Here is an 18,620-nt window from a genome sequence, read left to right on the forward strand (position 1 = left end):
AAGGGAACAGGGAGGTGTATGCATCCTCCCAGCCCAGCAGTACTGCTGGATGATGAAGTCATGATTTGAGGACTCAGAAGACCAGGTAGGAACTAACCTTTGACACACTATCCCTGCATACCTTTGGCCAATCACCCCATCCTTCTGTAATGAGCAGTGGTAATTACCAGAATGCTGAGAAAACAAGCAGGAGCTGATTTTATGATGAGCTACAGAGACAGGGGGAAAATTCCCAACCTGCCACCAGTCAGGCTTAGTCAAGAACTAGGAATGGTTAATCAGTGTGGTTAACCCAGTGTGGTACTGAGATAAAGATGTGTTACAGAGTGAGTAGAAACAGGTTTAGTGAATCCAGAGATGATCTCACTACACTGCAAAGTGCTGTGCTACACTGACAAGCTGTGCTATCAGGATGCTCTGTGCTATACATCATCACAAAGTGCGTAAAACTGCATTTAACTTGAGCAAGTCCAGCACGCCGTAAAGTTCACAGTCATATTTCAACCTCAGCTACAGTGCAATGCAGCTCTTTGTCACAGCTCACAGAAGGGCAGCAGTGTGCACTTTGGCAGCCAACCATCATCAAGCTATTGGAATTGTCACACGGCAAAGGGCAGGCTGGTGCCGCAGTGACTTCACCCCAGACCATTAACGTCTTTGTTGTTTTTAGCACAGTCCCCAGTTGTTAAGAAAAGAATGGCACTTAGCAACACTCAGCAAGACGAAATGAGACGAACTGCAGGTGCAGATTGCTGCTTGGATTCAGCGGGACAGCAGCTCTTAGCCCTCCAACTAGACCAAGATCTAAAACTCAGCACTAATTGCAAAGCCCATACCAGCTTTTTTTTAGGGCTGGCAGAGCACTTGCTGGCCACAAAAATAGACATGCCAAAAAAGCTTTGTATATTTAGAAGAAGAGAATACTAATTTGAAGTAAGGCAGGGTGGAGGAAAGCCAGCTTCCCTGTAAAGCTTAGTATGATCCCAGGGATGAACTAGTTAGATTAGGTCCTTTGCAGCAGTATAGACTAATCACAAGGCTCAGGACAGGAAGCCTTGTGAAGACAAGAACAGCCTCTAATTACCAGCTTGCCTATATATCAGAGCATCGGCACTTGCACTTGGGAAGCCACCAGAGGTTATTTAATTCAAACACATAATAAACGCACTGCTACTCCTGCAGCCACTCCCAGAAGGAGCGAATTACCTGCAAGACTCAGAATTTATTTAGCAACATTACAAATGGGCTTTGCATCTTTTTGCTTGTGGTGTTTACCCACTCCTGAGCAACAGGAGAGACTACTGCATTCTTGTGGGAAGGGAATGGCACAAGGCAAACCAGAGGCAGCTGTCTATCTCTGGGGAGCAGCCATGGTTCAGTGTAACACAAACGCTTTAAATACCAGAGGCCTGACAGACTCACCTGGAACAGTGGTGGTTATGCCCCAGCTGTACTGGCACAGCTCAGTCCACGGCTTTGGCAATGGCAGCAGGTCAGCATCCAGAGCACCCTGCTCAACAAGCCTTGGGCTTCAGTCACCTTTTCCACGTTAGGGACATCAGATTGTGACAGTAGGCTGCCAGAAGTGTAATTGCAGTAACAAAAGGGCAAAGGAAAAAAACTAGCTTTCTCTCAGTGCTAATTCCATTTTTTTTTAACCCCCTCCCATCATCAGGCTCCCAGTATTTGTGACCAACAAAACCACAGTGCAGAACTAGGCTCTCTTCACCCACATGGTGAATGGGCTGCAATGACGCAGGCAGCCCAGGAACCTCTGCTACCCAAATCAGAAGTTACTGCATAATTTCTCTATTCTAAACCAGCCTTTACAGAATTAAAGCACTTACACTATGACTGCAGTTCCTCACATGAATCAGTCCCTTAAAGAGGGCAGAAGGAGCTGATGGGATTGTTTGGAAATGTGATTTATAATTTCACGTTGCTTTCAGAGCTGTTGTGTTTCAAGGTCAGAAAAGTTGGGTGTTGTACAGAATGACACAACTAGTTCAACAAAATACATTCCCCTACATTTTTCAAAGCTAAAGTGAAGAGTTTTAGATTTGTCCATTTTGAGGCTAACAAGGCTTGTGCAGATCTTAAAAAGAAAAAAAAAAAAGGTGATGTAATACTGTAGAAAATGAAAAATTAAAACATCTATGTGACACACAGAAAAGAAAACTCAGGCTTATTTTGCCCAGGGAAAAAGAGAGGAGGTAGCAAAAGAGAGATAAAATGGTAACATTACAGACATATTTGAAACAATTTTGTTATATGCAGGGTTTGAATTCAATACAACAGAAGGCAAAACATTTTTGTGAGCCAAAATACCTCAAACCTTGATACTATAGCACTCTTATCAGAACACACAAACCCACCCTGGGAAGATCTCAAGCAGAGTTGAGTCAAATATCACTTTGTATTTCCACATCCACGACCATTTCTCTGTCCATAGGAGAGGGAGCTTTATTCCTTGGTGAGAAACTCATTCCTCTGGGAAGTCTGCCCTCTCTCAAGTACCATTTTGTCAGATCACAGAGGAATCTCCTTTGCAGTTCCAAACTGCAAAAAATCCAATTTGTCAGATTATATTTGAGTACTTGACTGTCACTCCTAAGCCCTCCAGCCATGTGTTGACCTTAAGGATTTCAAGAAAAAGTGTTACTCTACTTGTACTGCTTAAACTGTTCTACCTTTGGGATTGTGCCAGACAGACAACTGCAACTATTATAAGAGTAATTTCCCAGCATGTGGATTACTAGCATGTATCCACTTAAGCTAATTTTATATGGGAGCAGAAGCCTTACAGGTCACAGTTTCATGCTTTGTCACTTGGCTTTATATCCTTTATATCCAAAATCCTGTGGTATATGTTTAGTCCTGATTGATCTCTTCAAAGGGGTAAGTACAGAAAACCAAAGGATATGGTGCACAGATGATCAGCAGAAAGCTTTGCTATATAACTTTTAAATAGAGAGAAAAGTAGGGAGAAAGACTGGCAGAATTTTGGCACAAGACTTAGTTACTTTGGAATATAGTTCATGGTTACTGCTGTAGCCTTGAAACCATTTTTATATATGAGAAGAACTCCTCCATCAGATCTGTGATCCTCCTTGCTACTTACATAAGCAAGAAAGCAGTTCAGTTGCTTGTTCACTATTAATATTTGTATTATTTCTAGTCACATCTTCTGAACAAATCACAGAATCAGAGTTTGAGGATTTTTCAAATCTAGGTATTTTCTCCTTTGGAGCTCAGCTCTAAAAGCTCTTTGGCCACCTTCTCAGCCATACCATGTAAGTATTCATTAATGCAGGTCTCCACCCTTCCCCAGTGCTTGTTGTTTTATGTCTGCCAGCATCTGTGTCTATGTTTTCCTAACCTGTCACCATCCCAGACATTCAGATTCTGAGAGACTGGCTAAGTGCCCTTTAAAAAGAAATTCAACCAGCTGATATGATCAACAGCTTAACTACAATTTTTTTAAAGTAGTGAAATTAGAGCAGAGGAATTTCATGGAATCTTACAAGGCCTGGATGACAAACAGGTTGGTGAACTGCACAAACCACCAAGACAGTCCATTGGTTCACAAGTATCAAAGGTCAGGGACTGGAGCAATCTCACTCCTTTTCTGTTCCTAGCTGAGGTGTCCCATCTCTTCCCTTACCCCTCTGAACATGTTAAATTAAACATGTTAACACAGAAGCACTTTCTTGCTTTTTGCAAACACACTTCACCTGCCTATAAGGGACTCAAGGCACAATACAGCAAGGCACAGAATAGGCAGCTTGCAGATGCAGCTGGTACAACAGGAGGAAAGAACAGACGGGTAATTGAGTTTTCTCCTCAATATCAAGTCCTTGATGCCAAAGTTCCTGAGCTTTTTGTTTTACTTCCAATCATTGTTAGCCCAACCAACAAGCAAACATTTCAGTCTATAAATAAGAAATACCTAGACCCTACAAATCAGAATAACTCAGACCTGCTCAAAGAAACAAAGATAGAGTTGATCATCTAATCTCATTTCTGTTTTTCTTTCAAAATACAGCTTTTCAGTAAGCTTTAGAACACCAAAAAGAAAGTCAGGTCATGGAAGATCTGAGAGAAATCAGAAACCTCTTTATTTGAAACTAGATCAGATCAAATGTACTAACCATTTCATAATCTAGTAGACATGAGGGGGTCACTGCTGTTCAGTTGAACAATTTTTAAAACTGGAATTATTATTTAATGCATTAAAAACATGTTTTTCAGGTAGCTCAAAAGCTTATGGAAAGAACTAGAATACCAGCCACACAGGTGTGTGGAACCTCTGCACCATCTACTCCAACAGCCACTGTCTTTATTTTCCACTATTTTTTGCCCCTATTTTTCACATTGTAAGAGCTCTTGTTTACACATAAGTGGAATAAAGCTTCCAAGGATGACAATAGTGTTCAACTGAGTTCCAAATTTTGTGCAGCCTTCCTGTTAGACACCTCTTGTAACGCTTAGCTAATGGTTTATCTACTAGTCCATGCGCTGTTAGACATCAGCTACAACAGTAACAGCTATTTCAGAAGCTTTAAAAAGGAAGATACTAAATACCACTTTTGTTGATTTCAGGAAGTTTATTGCACCAAATGCCGCAAAGAAATTGACCAAAATGATAGCGTACATAAACAAGTATAAGAAAAAAAACATGTAGTTTGACATTGGTATTCAGTCATTCCTAAAAAAACCTATGTTCTCCAAACATGCAACAGCAACACACGTTTTTTCTACTATGGAAAACTTGCCATGTATGTCTAATTACCTCATTTGACCTTAAACCCCCTCCCCCCCCCCAAATATATTAAAAAAAAAAAAAAAAAAAAAGGAAAATATCTAGACTATTCAGTAGTTCCATGTTGATTTTAACTGGGTCCTTTTAACTGAAGTAGAAGTTACACTTGAAGGGTAAGTGATCATTTTGTGTAAACCTTATATACAAGTGTTTGATGCATCTGAAAAGAGGTTTTGACTTTATGAGTAAAGATGCTTATAATATGGAGCGGGGAAAAATCAATCTATAATTCTGGAGGATGCCATCAGAAATGTGAATTACAGGATCAGAATCTATTAGTTTTTTGGGGGCAAAAGAAAATTGTATAGATTACTTCAGAGAGTACCTACTTAAATTAAAATGTTTACATCTTGGTATTGTTTGAGTTTAAAGAATTAATTTCAACTAAGTTCTACAATTTAGCAGTTCATTCCTCCCCTATGTTTAGTCTTGCCCTAACAGCATACATTCATTAAATTTCAGTGTGTAAACTGCATTTATGTGGGATTTTGGAAAGACTGTGCACTCCCACCTAACCAAGAAAGTATGTATTTAAGTTTACAAAAAGTCTACATAATACTGATAAAAACAACTTTGGAATATTTGAAAATTAAGCTACATTATCAATTTTCAACACAGCTGTGCATTCATATCACTTTTCATCCTATTAAAATAAAACCAGAAACATGCCCTAAAAATGTCTAAAAAACACATCTGTAAATACTTACTGCCCTGTCATGCCACACCAATTTACATAAACATCAAGATGCTACCAAAACCAAGTTAAAGACTTCGAGTCAAAAAAAAGCCCTAGAAAGTGGAATCCTGTCAACTGAGGTAGTACATTTGGTGGAGAGGGAAATATGCAATTAGCTTTCATTAGTTTAAAGCCTTTTAAAGGTAATAAAGAGCTTTCATTTTGAATTTTCTTTCCCCCAAAACTAAAACTGTGAGAATAAAATAGTTCAATGTGTGATTTCTGAAGAGCAGCAAAATGTGAGAGAAAGCAGCAAGAACTATAAAGTTTTAGCCTGGGCTGAAGAAAATATAAGTGCTTTTGACCATCGGCTCACATGCCACCCCAAAGTTAACGGATGTCTTGCCCAAAGGCAGGTTTGTTGGGTTTTTTTAACAGCTGATGTGGTAAACTCAGGTCTATTATTGATTACAGTATTAATCTTGAAATCACTGAATGTCCGCAGATCTCTGTCCTCTTTAGTAAACTCTGTGATAACAAAAGCACATCTTTATGTTAGCATATATTTCTTTGAAAAACTGTCAGAGTCTTCTCAGATAAAAACCTCACTTTAAAAAGATTGGACTGACTTTTAACAATCTCAGCTACTATTTAAGAGTGACATGAAAGAGAGAAAGTACATGAAGATTTCTATATACACTCAGAAGCAGTTCCATAGTCTTACACATGCATACACACATACTCCATATCAAGAGGGTAGTTTAGGAATATGTGACTTGCTCTATGGTTCTTACTTTGTTTAAACCTTGTGAAATAGGAAGTGGTATCTGCCAAAAGCCATATGCAGAAGTAAATTTACTTTCCAGCAGATAGGATTCACAGACCAAAGGTATGAAAAGTTGGCTTAGTTATAAAGCAGGAGGAAAAAACCTGAACCATAGAAATATTTTAGCCTTTTTAGGCAGAATACTAGGGAGAAGTATGAAAATGTAATAAAAGAAACATTTGGAATGTCAGGTCAGAAAACCAGCATAGACAAAACAGCTTTAGCAGTGTTGTATCAGAATATTAAGTATTACTCCACGTGGAAATGACCTCTTTTCACAGTAGGCCAGTCTACCTATTTCCCTCAAAAAGCAACACAAGGTTAATCAAGACCCCCATCACATTTAAACAATTCACAATAAGCACATTTCATTATTTCAAATCATTGAAAATTTACTGTAGAAAAGTCCAAACATCAAGGTAGTAGGAAATAAAAACACTTTTAATAAAAGTGTGTCCCCTTCAGTGTTAAAAATCTGTAACCACGAACAAGGAGAACTCACAACTGGTGACCAGGAGTTTCTTATTAGAATTCACTATTTTCAAGCAATTGTGTTGCCAGAAATTTGCTTGCAAGATGACAGTTACAGACACCGTATTCACAGCAGCTCACAACAGAACAGTCCAACATTGAGTTTTCCATTTAAGAATGCTTTGATCCTTTGTTCTCTCCTCAATCTGGTCCATAGTTTCATATCCAGCTTAACAGTGCTTTATGCAAAAAGAAGTATTTTTTACATTCATTTTAATCAACCACGTGAAAACAGTGAAGTACAAAATTTTATTTTGCTTTCTAGAAACACCAAAGGCCAGTATCAACTAGTGGAGAAGTAGTTTCTGGTGTCAGAGTAGTTAACCTAGTAAGGAAAGGCACCTGGATGATAGTTCAAGATTTCTGTAGAATCAAAAAGGGTAATTGCAAACATTCAGAGCAATATCAAATATTGGGGTTTGCCCCCTACATTTCATTTTACTTCAAACAACGTTCCTCTTTTATTCCTACTCAGAGCGATAACTCGTAGCTGGAAAAAAGTAATACTTTTGACTAAAGGTTTGGTGGGGGTTGCTGTCTTGTATTTCCCCAATATGATTGTCTTCAGTTCGTGCCAATTGTTTGGTGTATGTGCACACAGACACGTGCTCACAGTACTGGCATCACTCAGAAGTCTTTGAAATTCACACTCCTTGGAGATAACAATACCTGATGACACCAAGACAAGTTTAGTTCCCAGGACCACAGTCATACAGCAAATCAACAGTTACTGAAGTTGCATCAGCAACAAATGTAAACTTGTAGCAGAAGTTCCATAAGGCCTTCCCACAAAATCCCTGTCTTGGAAGTCCATTCCATTCCACTTGTAGCCATGGGCCTCATTTGAATGCCTCCTCATTAAAACAGAAGCAGCCACAGCTCTCAACCTCTTGTCCTTAGACGAAAAAGTCACATCAACCTCATGCACACCTCCATTCCCACATGACATTTGGCTGCTGAATCCAGGTTCCTTGTGCTGAGCCCACCACTTCTACTGTACAAAAACATGAGTATGCTCTACAAGAAAATCATGTCTCACCTCATACACTTCTGTATAGGAATGCTATGTACAGAGTTTACAGCTCCTCCTCCTCCCCAGCAAAGAAACATACACCACACTCAGAAGCATAGTATTACGAAACCCATTCTAACCCACTTGTTCTTTTAACTGGTACTTCATGGTTTTGAGCAGCGTTTTGGATGGCAGCACCCAGTCTACCACATAGTGTTAACTTTTGTCCTTTGAATAAAAATAAAATGCAAGGATGCAGTCTCTTGATTTAAGTCAGAAGTGAGATTGTAAGAAAAACCTGAATGCTTTTTGTGTTATGTAAACTGAAGTCCTCCGATAAAACTTCCGGTTGAAATCAGAATCAGAAGATGGTAGAATGTACAGTCATCACCTGCTTTCATCAGTGCTCCCCTGTACCAGTGTTTGGCACCTCTGTTCTTCATTCAACGTTCCCATTTTCATAATGGTACTTTAAGGGAATGACTATCCTGAGAATTTAATTTATAAGAGTATTTGAGCAACATATGGGGAATGAGTACTTGCTATAGCAGCCAACAAAGGCAAGTCATTGGATTCAATCCTAGAAATTAAAAAAAAGAGACAGTTTAAAATAATATATGGTCACTTTTGCAAAAGAAATACAAGATGATACTTTTCATCCACTTTAAAGAAATTGGAAGTGTCTTGCTATTACTAAGTTCATTGTTTAATCATTATTTAATGCCAATAGTTATATAATACCAGTAAAGGTAGGTAAATAATGCTTAAAACCAAGACATATGCTAGCACTTAAACCAAAAGATAGCAGTATTACATTTTGTGCTATATAATCTTTTGTGGTTTAAATAAAAGGTATTTTATTTATTTGGTAAACCACAAGCCTTAGCTTGCAGTCTTACCAGTGAGTAGACAACAATAAGCCCAGTTTATGGAAGATTATGCATTTCAGGTTTTGAATATAACTCAGTTCACTACACAGGAGCACTTTCTTACCAAAAATGACCAAAAGCTGAAATTATTAATTATTATGCAATAACAGTTCAAGGAACATCTCTCAAGTGCAATGGTCAGTTTCCAACTATTTCCAAATAGTGAAGCTGCTCAGAGGCCAGGATGTATGTACATATTTATATATATTTAACGTGTACACATACACAGAGAAAAGTGCTTATTTTAGGGTTTCACTATTTCCAGCTACATTTCTGAGTATGAGATCTTGAACAGTCTGGAAAAAGATAAATTAGATTTAATCTACAGTGCTAAAAAACATTTTGAGAAAGTGTATTTACTTCTTTCCCCTTTTCTGCTATCAGTAGGCAGATCCCTAAAGGTTATATGCCATCAAGTACTATTATTAGAAGACAGCTGCTGAACTGGACACCTGTTTCTTTTTGAGACCCTCTCCTCCCTCAAGATACAAATGCACCCTTTTCATTCCAAAAATTCTGAAGTATTTGTTGGGATGAAGTTTCCATTAAGGAGATCACAACAGAAGAGAATGTGTATGAATGCATGGATAACTTCCTAATGGCCAAAACCCAAGCTCTCTTAATTCTAAAGATTTAAAAATGACAAGTATTTTGTTGTTGCTGTATAAATGCCCCCTCCTGATTTTGAGAGAGCTCAGTAGAACCCATTTTTGCACCTTATTAAGCACATGAAAGAGGAGTGTTAAATATGAAGTAAATCCTCATGAGAACAAGCTGTGAACACTCATATGAAAAGGAAAAATAACTGCCCCAGCTTTTGCCATTGCTTAAGACTGATACCTGTAATACTCACCCCAATACAATTCCTAGTTCTTTTACATGCACTCTTGTATGTCCTCGCAGATATTCTGAAAGCATTTTGCTTTTGAGATACATCTCTTGCAGTCTATCCTCAAGATGCATTATGCACTGTAAACACAGACCAAAAACCTCAGAACAGCTTTTGCAATCGCATGCAAATATTACAGAAATGTAAGCACACTGCTTTACCTCCCATCTTAGAAGATAAACTAAGCCTCCACTCCAAAATCTAGAAGAGGAATTGGATTTATTACAATTGTGCTATAAACATTAAAAAGTTACACTACCCCACAAAAGAGGAAACCCCTCACAGAACTGGGGCATTCTAGCTCTCTTGGGCAGCAAGTTTGTTGCACAAACTGCACCTCTATTTCCACTCAAGTCACTGCATTTCTGCCAACTTAAACAGTTTTAATGAGGTTCAAAACCACTCAAGATATCTTACTATAAATTAAGGCAGAATTCTTGGATCAAGATATCTCTGTTATAAGTCAGTACTATTTTTCTGAGAGACTTGATTTAGACAACAGTTTCTGAAATTATCATTCCAGCTCTAAGGCTCTAGTGCCATTCAAGAAACTAAGACTCAAGAAGTGGAAGACACCAGTACCTTATTCATCACAGAACTATAGCTCTTTTGCTGACTGCTTTTCTGGAGCAACTAAGTTACAAATCCATTTTAGGCATTTGTTTCCATACTTCCTAGGTACTTCTAGTTTAAAATTGCTTAAACATTTGATGCTGATTGCCAAAAGGTAATAGTTAAAGTTGAAACATCAGTTTAATCATTCCACTTTTCTTCCAGTAGTGGAATGCTAGAAATGCATATTATTTTTAAACACAGTCAAGTGATTTATGGCAATTTCTCATATGCTAACTACAAGAGAACAGATGAACCTTGGCTTCAAGGAGAAAGAGGAGTTAGTTATTCTGGCAAGACAAGGTCAGCAGGCAGCACGTCTTCACAACCTGAGTAAGTAGGAAGTCTTATCAGGTATTTTGTTCTAGGACAAAGGTACATACAAATTTGATATATTCCTTTTCACAGGGATGACCACTTCAAAAAAGTTAAATTAGTTCAGCCCTCTGAAATCAGGAGATGAAAACAGGAAGCACATGCAGAACCGCACATTATCAAACATATAATCATCCAGCAGGCACAGACAGCAATTAGAAACAGTAGCAGCAAATAGCTTCAAATACATCATCATGTACTGGAGTTGAATGAAAACCCTAGGTATCAGAAGTGAGACCTGGTGAGACCAGTTTTGTTAATTAAAAAACTAATGAGAAAAAAACCACTCAGGCTTGTAGGTAGCCTAATATGTATTTTTCTGATCATCTCGAGCAAGATGAAGATGTTTAATTATTCTTTCAATGAGCTAATATCAAGTATTTATAATGGAAAATAAGGAGACATTTTGAAAAACGTGCTACATGGTAGTAGAGTAAAATCACTGCCACCAGCAGAGGAAAGGCAGAAGGTTTTTGACAACAGTTTGATCAATTTGCTTCAAGCAAATTTTCACTCAAGTCATTATAACCATAACACTTCTGATTCTGGCCAAAAGGGCAGCAAGCACTCTTATCTTTTCCATGATAGGTAACCCTCATGCAAAAAGCCTATGAGCACTTTCTCAGTGGTTCAGGGGGGCATGCAGCTTGATCACAAAGTAGCAGTTCAATCTGTTTCAATTCCAGGATTATGGATTTTTTTTTTTTTTTAGAGTATGAGGGAGCAAGTAAGGAAGAATCCCACCTTATTTGAAAAGAAGGGTTGTTCACATCATATGATCTACTCCTTCTGAACACCAGCAAAGAATCAAAAGACATTTCTCCCCACAAGCTTGGTACATTAACCCAACTTGTTCAGAGTCACCAAGTCTTTCATTTTTTTTTAATATTATCTTCCTCTGCAGTTTTTCTCATTGACCAAATGGAAAAAAAAAGTAACTTCCAAAAATAGAAGAGTAGCTTAAACTGCATTTAAAGGTGCAGGTAAAATTTTTGACATATTGCTGAAATGCAGCAGTTGCAATCAGCACTCTCCTCTTACCAGGGCATACTGCAAAGCTTTCTGCAGCACAACTATCAGTCTGAAGTGGTACAACAGACACCACCACTTGCCGTTCATCTAGTCTCAATTTGGGTTGTTTTTCGTTGGTACCACAAAACCCCAAAAATACTTATTTCATCTGAACAGTAGCTGCCTGTAAAGAGATATGCACTCTTACAGGAAACTTCAAACATACTGCATTGTGGTCATCTTTGATTGATATGAGTACATCAACACTTATGTTTCTATCCAAATTTAAATCAATAGAAATACTACTACGAAAATGTAACACTTCTCCTAGAGTTTAGGAACTCTTAGCTTTCATGTGCTGAAGTTTTAGCATATTGCAAAATCCCCTGAGAGAAGGATCAAACTGTCTCTAACTCCAATTATGAAAAACTTACAAACTACTAGCACCATCACTTCATAGTTCCTTTTTGTAAGAAAAAGGAAATATGACCCCCTGAAAATCATTCTGCTTCTAGACACCTCCCAAACCACACAAACCATACAGAAACCTAAGGTAACACTGGAAAGAATACTTCAGTTGCAAAATCAGCTACTCAGTTTAAAAACTGCAGGATTTAAGGTGTGATTGTGCTAGTGTTAGGATACAATTTCAACCACAGTTGCATATTTTTCAATGCCCAGAAGAATTCAGAGAAAACACTCAAAAATGTAGCCACATATTTTGCCTAATACTTGACTTGAAGAACTTAGGGTAATCAATACCACAAATTTAACCAAAATAATGCTAACCAATACTATTTATAGCTGTTAGTGTTTAGCTCCATCTTCCTCTTTCATCTGCTGGCACAGTCATTACAGGGGATTCCTACAGAATTCCTCAAGGCTATCTGCTGAAGGACAAATCAATTCTGTTTATTACAAAAGGAGTGACTACTGAAAAAACACTCCATCTCCACTCACCAACAATCTCGTGCTAAAAACTGAATTGACAGTTATTGCAGTCAGACTTGTGGGTAATTTTGTTGTAATCAGCAAAACCAGCATTACTGATTTGCTCTGATGAACTCCACTACAAATGAGGACAGGGAACGATGGCGTGGGATAGGGAATATGCAATATGGCAATGTAACATTCCCTGCTGCAACTCTCTCCCATTCCCAGGTGTCTCATCCCATCAATCTATGGAGCCATTAGCAAAGCCATCCAAGACAGGACTTGCTAACATATGTGTAAAATAGAAAGGTTAAATAAATAAACCGAGGCACAATTAGTTGGAGGTGACAGAGAATAGGTATCCACTGCATGGGGTTGAACAGAAACCCCAAGAAGAGAAAGTTGTTTGCCAGAACCAGGATTTGATAGATAGACACTTCCAACAACTTTCAGAGTAGAGAAGTATGGACCTTATACAAAAAATATTAACAACAAATGTAAGAGTCCTAAACATAAACACATGAGGACCATGTTAAAATTGCCTAAACAACTTAAGTTCTGCCACATGCATTTTGGAGTTGTTAACTTTAATCTGATCTATTTAATGTAAATTACAGGCAAACCAGTATACATTACTGGACTGTAAGCATAGATTCTTTTCAATATTTTGTAACAGCTCTGCATTGTATCAGGCATTAGTTCATTGATATTGCAACACAGTGCTATCTGAGCTAAACAATTACCATTAGCTTTGGCCTTCAATAAAGAAATACTTACAAAGTCAGCTGGGACATTGAGCTTATAAAGCTGTAAAATAGACTGCAACAGACTGGATACTTGACTTGAAACCAGAACATCCTTGCCTAACTTCACACTGTCCATCATCTTTCTCTGGCTTGTAGCTACTTGTACATTCCATTTATCTGTGTCTGCAATAATGCAGACAGCTTCTGCTATGGGCTCATCTAGCACTGGATGCTGCAACAGAAACAAAATACAATTATGTGATACTTTCATATATATTCCCACAATTCAGTTTGAGTTTCTTTTATTCATACTGATGTAGCAAGGAAGAAAGATTCAATGCATTTTTTTTCCATTAGGCAACCAAAAGCATCTCAAAAAATGACAAGAAATACCAGCTTCAGTGACAAGATTTACATTCAGCATTCAGCAGCACTGGATCTGCCATTTGATCAAGACATTTGATCTTCATTAGTGCCTGGAAGTCACTACTGCATTGTATTTTTCTTCATGTATTCCCCCTACATTGAAGAGGTAAGTTTCTTTCAAAATGAAGAGTGTAATAATTACAGTGATCCAGTGATGGTGAAAGTACATTCAATATTTCAGAGACACGAGAGGGATTTTACTATGCACAATCAAGCAGAATAGCTGTGGTTGGAGAGGACCTCTGGAGATCCTCTAATCCAACCCCTTGCCAAGGCAGTCTCCCCTAGAGCAGGTGACACAGGAACAAGTCCGGGCAGGTTTTGAATGTGTCCAGAGAGGGAGACTCGACCACCTCCCTAGGCAGCTGGTTCCAGTGCTCTGCCACTCTAAACATAAAGTAATTCTTCCTCAGAAGCTGAGGTCTTTTGTTTTAGTTTATGGCCATTGCTCCTTGTCCTGTTGCTGAGCACCACTCTCTTGACACCTGCCTTTAGGATATTTATATGCATCAATAAGATTCCCTCTCAGCCTAGTCTCCTCTGAGAAGTGAGATGTTCTAGATCCCTAATGATCTTTGGGGCTCTCCACTGGATTCTCTTCAGTAGCTCCTCAGCCTTTTTGACCTGTGGAGCACAGAACTGGACACAGAACTCCAGATGTGGCCTCACTAGGGCTGGGTAGAGGGGCAGGTTCACCTCCCTTGACCTGCTGGAATGCTCTTGTTATGCACTCCAGGAGAGCACTGGCTCTCCTGGCAGCAAGAGCTGTGCAGGCTCGTGGTCCACCAAAGAAGAGCCAGCATGACACTAGACCAATCTGATGTTGCTTAAAGAACATACAGACACACACTGCTCTGGACAGTACATGCAGTCATGCCAGCAGGAAGATTTTTAATTGCTACAGAGAGAAGCTGCTGACAATTATCCGGTTAAGCATTTTAAATTGCATACTGAGGTCACACAGTTATTACAGTGAAAGGTTAAGTTATAAATTTTATAATTTAGGAGTACTTACAGTAAAGAAAGAACACAGCAAAGTTCTTATCTATATACAATTACCTTCTGTAGTCAGTCATTTCTGCCACAGACTAGTATCATACAGGCCTCAACAAGACTTTACCTGACCTGCAACACATGCCACTAAGTGGCAAAACAAGATGTTTCAACTTGCATATATTTTTTTTCTGAAATACAGGTAATTTTGTCTGCTGTTGTGACGTAAAACAGAAGCAGCTCAAGGGTTTTCTCCTCGTTTGTAACTTGAAGTTGGAAGCAATCTTCCTTGTGTTAATCTTTGAAGAGAAGTTTAAAAGTAATAAAGGAAAGCACATAATTCTTGCATGAACAGGCTTTGCATATAGTGCATTAAGGGCTTAGATATTTCAAGAAAGATATGGCAGGTGTGGCTGTTCAGAACAGGTAAGTGAAAAAAGTTAATCTACTGAAATAACCTGCTTCTGTAGATTTCAGTAATATCACAACTCCTACTGTGACTCAGTACTTTAACTTACATGCATTGCATGAAGTAGATCTGCTAGTAGACACTGCTTGAGTTTTTCATCGTTATTTATTCCATGCAGCACTAGATCAGGTATATACGTATGACAGTAACCACCCAGAAGTGATCTTCCAAAGTTTTTCACACATTGACTGCTGATGGTATTTGACCTGAAACACAAAAATACAAAGCAGGTAAGACTCTGGCTTGAGAAACTGCATTCAGATTTTGCATGAATGCGAAGTCATGCCTGCTTCTACTGCAAATATTAATCAACAGTTGTACTCCAAGTACACAAAAATGTTCACACCAGTAAACATCTACTGGTGCTCTTTGAAATAAGAATTTTAAAAGCTGAAATTTAACAATGTATTGATTTCTTCAAACTTGTAAGTAAGCAAATTTATATGCACTGGGGTTTGTGGGATGTATGAGCTCCATGTTCTGCAGATTACAATTTTGCTAAATTTGAGTCTTCTTCAATTTTCGTGCTTAAGGTAAGTCTAGAAACTGACCATAAGCACCATCAAACTCTATGTGCACCTATAATGCTCAAAAATTTTCATAGAGCCCGCCCATGTTTATTCCAAATCTGCATTTGACTTAACAATTATGTCAAATCTAAACAGTCGGCTTTTTAAGCAAAGTTTTGCTAGTCCTCAGATGTTCTGTCTACATGTCTACATCAAATGTTTCAGCCAGTTTACATAAAAAGTTTGATTGCCTTTTGTTAGGCATTTGAAGTATACCTTTCTTAAACCTTTCTGAAGGTTTTTTCTAATACCTTTCTGAAGTAAAACTTTCTTAAACCTCCTCTATCTGTTTGCTTTCTGCCAAATCTGCTCACAAGAATTCTAACCACATCACTGTCTGCTACTGATTTGTTTCCAAGGAACTTAGTCAAGATCCCGGAGGATTTCCGACTTGAAACTTTAAATAACTCCGAAGTAGCTACAGCTTTTGACTCCACTTAGCTCTAAATTAATCAGACTTCTATACCTTGGCAAAGGAAGTTCCACTTCTGCAAATTCTTCAAGTCGTTTGCTGATGTTATCATGATGGACTTCATCAGGAATACAACAATCGCCTTCCTCATCACTAGCTCCAAGAGCACTGTCTGAACTCTCGTTCCTTGGAATGTCTCCTTCAACTCTGAAGGAGGTTTTCCTTCCAGAATCCCCATAGGGGACATATTTAGCACCTGCTTTAGGGGAATCCTGTTTGACAGCAGAATCTGCTTCCATGCAGTCAGAAGAATAGTTCTCCAGATTGCCAGAGCATAAAGTTCTATTTTCTTTCATGTTTGGCAATTTTACAGTTTCCATGTTATCTGTGGGTAAAAGCAGTTCACTGGATATTGAGTTAATTAAATTCACTTCAGTTCCTTTACTTTCCGTATGTTGGTTAAGTATACTTTCCTTTTCCTCACACAATGGGATTTGTGCATAACAAACGTTATGTTTACTGATGGGTATAAAGGCAGCTTCACAACCGACTTCTTGATTCTGAGAAGCATCCACAGTCAGATTTGTGGAACTTGAGGCACAATGTATCACCTCTGGATTTTTAATTAATGCCTTCAGATTTTCTTCCATTTCTCTTCTATGAGTTTCTAAGTCTGACTCTGGTGATGCTGAACTTCCAATCTGAAAAGTGACCTTTTCTAAATGTGAACTCCTGTGGCCAGACCTTTCTGGACAAGGTAGGGCAGATGACCTACTAGAAAACTGCTTTTCCACTTTTCTCTCATTCTGGTTCTTGTTCTTCTTTACATCCATTACATCCCCTAATTTAGATGATTCTTCAGAGTGGTAGGATATGATTCCTGTATCAGTGACAGTTCTTTTCCTACCATCAGCGGCTCCTTTACAGAAACTGCTAGTTAGACAGTCAACAGATGTTTCAGAGGTCTGACTGGCCTTCCCTATTGCTTCCCTCTTTTCTTTTGAAGAGACTGGGACAGCCTGAGTGCTTTCTGGTTCATGCACCCACTCTGAAGTACTGCTGTTCTTACTTCCGTCATTCTTTGGAGGTAGGATTGGAGGCACAAGAGCAGGTTCGTTTTTAACAGTGACAACCACATAATCAGATTCCTCTACCTCTCCCTTTTCTAATGCAGTTGTGATCTTGCTTCCATTTAGCACCTGCTCTCCTTCCCCAGCCTTCTCACTCCATGTCAGCTGATTTTCCTGCAGCTCAGAGCACCGGATGAAGTAAGTTAGAACATAGAGCAAGCGCTGCACCAACTCCTTGCGCTTTCCAACAATAATAGTTCGAGTCAATCTAACTGGAGAGCCTATGGCACCATAGAGATCACCTACAGGAAAGCAAAAATTCCACAGGTTTATGTTGCATGGTAATATAACCTACACTGTTCAATTTCAACACATTTTGAAACAGTTTTTATTATGGACACAATTAGTTAATTTCTTTCACAGTAAATTTACAAAAGTCTTAAAGAAAAACAAAGGAAGTCTCCTAATGCTTCTTACACCTGGCTTTTATCCAGAAGGGGTTTTGTGAAGAATTAGCTGCTATTACTCATTATCTTTCTGTTAAGAGCCACTAAGATTTAATTTACACAATGCTTACAAGACATTATCGCCTGGAAACTGACACAAGAGAGGGCAAAGAAGAATGCAGATCCAGCAAAACTCTGAAACCAGCTATACTATTTTCTATTTTTCTACCGATTTTTCTTTCGCATCAAAGTTTTTCTGTTTTAGTGCAGTGACCCTTCTGTTAAACACAGGCATTTTTACACAGACAAAAACCTTAATTATGTTTTTCAGGACTAACATATCAAAAAAGAAAAAAAGGAATAAATATTAGCTTAATAAATGAGGTTCAAAAAAAAAAAGAGGTATGTAACTACGCTACTCAGCAAGGGTAAATATACTATGCTGTGTATGTGGGAGCTAACCTCCCTCACATGAGCATTTTACTTTGGCAGGGGGCAGTAGAGAAGTACAAAATCAAAATACAACTGCAATATGAGAGGTAGGCACTACTACATCATCATCTGAGTCCCCTCAAGAAACTATTTATTTGCTATTTATTCTGAAGAATTGCTTTTTTAACAGAATTAAGGTCATACGTATCCTTCCTACTTTCAACATATTTCTTTGGGACAGTGGCAATCATCTTCCAGCTGCTTATAATCATCTGTCAGCTAAAGGACTCCAACTGTGGAGTTCTGAGAGGAGTAAACATAGATAACCAGTAAGGGAATGTTCACATGTGCTATTGGTCAAAGATCGGCTAACTCGAAAAGTATCTATTGCTAGGATGAGTAACCCCGTTATCTTCACATGACACCCATCAGAGAACATTC

General features: G+C 38.4%; 1 protein-coding gene across 2 annotated transcripts in view; it reads right to left on the reverse strand.

Moving 5' to 3' along the window:
- Window positions 1–7,087: 7,087 nt before the first annotated feature.
- FNIP2 (folliculin interacting protein 2) overlaps window positions 7,088–18,620 on the reverse strand; it is a 48,613-nt gene continuing 37,080 nt past the window's right edge. For both annotated transcript variants that reach the window (XM_063421537.1, XM_063421536.1), the window contains exons 14-18: window positions 16,286–17,603; window positions 15,300–15,456; window positions 13,394–13,594; window positions 9,650–9,765; window positions 7,088–8,447 (exon numbers count right to left, since the gene is read on the reverse strand). In XM_063421537.1, the coding sequence (XP_063277607.1) occupies window positions 8,369–8,447; window positions 9,650–9,765; window positions 13,394–13,594; window positions 15,300–15,456; window positions 16,286–17,603 (1,871 nt within the window). In that variant the 3' untranslated portion in view covers window positions 7,088–8,368. The remainder of the gene's footprint in view (window positions 8,448–9,649; window positions 9,766–13,393; window positions 13,595–15,299; window positions 15,457–16,285; window positions 17,604–18,620) is intronic.

This window comes from Prinia subflava, chromosome Z (genome assembly GCF_021018805.1).
Source record: "Prinia subflava isolate CZ2003 ecotype Zambia chromosome Z, Cam_Psub_1.2, whole genome shotgun sequence".
In the NCBI taxonomy this organism is placed as follows: Eukaryota; Metazoa; Chordata; class Aves; order Passeriformes; family Cisticolidae; genus Prinia; species Prinia subflava.